Raw genomic sequence first — 1737 nt, forward strand, 5'->3', positions numbered from 1 at the left:
AGCTTAAACTACTTTGTGGCTATAAGCCCTGAACTCATGTGTAGTGAACTTGACAGAATCAGAGCTTTCTTTTATATTTTGAAATGAAGTGTTGAGGTATGGAAAAATGCCTTCTGATACAAAGTGTAGGATAACAAAATGAACCCAGAATATCTAAAGCCATCTTATGCCTATTCATCTGTACCACTGACTTACATGAAATAAATCCATTTAGAATACACATTAAATATACTATTTTTTTCACTTACAAGTTCTTAGCTTATTAATTCTCTCATGACAAACGTGCACAATCACCATAGATGAAGTCACTGCAGAATCTTTATTCCTTTGTCCATTCTCCAGCTAACTTGTTGCCAGCACCAACATTGGCTTTTGCAGTCCCCCTGACTTTCTTCATGCTGTTCCTGCTTTCCTTTCGCTCTCCTCTTGAGGTCTTTTTCTTCTCATACAGGCCGTGTCTTGCAAATCTATGTCGGGGTTCATTTTTCTTTGCATCATCAAAAGAATCATAAATCATGCCAAAACCAGTTTTCTTGCCACCACCAAAATGAGTTCTGAATCCAAATAAAAGATGACATCTGGTGTGTTCTTGTGCATTTTGGCTAGTTTTCCCTGAATTTCTGTCTTGGGTAGTCACCTTCCCAGGGTGAAGGGCATCAATGACTATTGCTCCCGCTGAAATAGTCTGTTGGTCATGAACTTCCCAGTCCAGATAGTCACTGTCCAGATAGTTCATGATGGCGGCCAAGCTTCAAGCAGCCAGGGAGGAAAAATGCTAAATATACTACTTGAAGTGTGAAATTATTTTGTAATAGCACATATTTGTTTATAAAATCAGAAGCCCAAGGTTAAAAAATGATGAGAATGAAAAAGGAAATGCTGATCCATGCAATTATAAGAAAGGGACATTCAAGCCAGTAAGGACATGAACACCAATAGCAGCAATGATAATATGACCTAACCTGTATTAAGTACTTACTGTATGCAACTCATTGCCCTGATTTTCCACATTTCTATCTAATATTTAAACTTAAGAAATTGGTACTATCAGTGTTTAGTTTTTAAATATTAATTTTTTACTGTTTTTTCTTCCTTTTATTTCTATTTCTGAAATATTTTTGTAATATTTATTATAGGACAATATAGGATGGAACAGTATAGAAATACAAACAGACAACCGTGGTGTTTGTGCTCACAATTATTCATGATGGTTCTGTGATCAGAAGAAAAAAAATGTTTGAAGGTCACTGTCACAGGCAATGGGAGATATTAAAATTCTTTTTTTTTTTTTTAAGATTTTATTTATTTGCGAGAGAGAGAATGAGAGACAGAGAGCATGAGAGGGAGGAGGGTCAGAGGGAGAAGCAGACTCCCCGCCGAGCAGGGAGCCCGATGCGGGACTCGATCCCGGGACTCCAGGATCACGACCTGAGCTGAAGGCAGTCGCTTAACCAACTGAGCCACCCAGGCGCCCGGGAGATATTAAAATTCTTAAGCAAGATAATAATTTGTATTTTAGAATTTTCTAATTACACAGTCTTTCCTATGCTGTCATTTTTGTTCACCACAACGTTTCTTTTATAAAAGAAAGATCTATCAATCCAAAATATCTTCTGGCTTAATAGTAAGATGTAGTTCCGTGAGTTTAATTTCTACATGTGTATTAATAGTATAAATATACTTACCTTCTCAAAATTATTTTTTTTTTTGCAATTTGAAGAAGTGCTAAAGTCAATT

General features: G+C 36.3%; 1 protein-coding gene across 1 annotated transcript; it reads right to left on the reverse strand.

Moving 5' to 3' along the window:
- Positions 1-319: 319 nt before the first annotated feature.
- Positions 320-736, reverse strand: LOC118009641 (40S ribosomal protein S24-like). Its single transcript, XM_035003789.1, has one exon. The coding sequence runs from the start codon at positions 734-736 to the stop codon at positions 320-322; it is 417 nt and encodes a 138-aa protein (XP_034859680.1).
- Positions 737-1737: the final 1001 nt, after the last annotated feature.

Source organism: Mirounga leonina, unplaced genomic scaffold (genome assembly GCF_011800145.1).
Source record: "Mirounga leonina isolate KUSES-001 unplaced genomic scaffold, KU_Mleo_1.0 Mir_127, whole genome shotgun sequence".
NCBI classification, from domain to species: Eukaryota; Metazoa; Chordata; class Mammalia; order Carnivora; family Phocidae; genus Mirounga; species Mirounga leonina.

Coding starts and splice junctions, on each gene's coding strand:
- LOC118009641 (XM_035003789.1), bottom strand. CDS start 736: ATGAACTATCTGGACAGTGACTATCTGGACTGGGAAGTTCATGACCAA.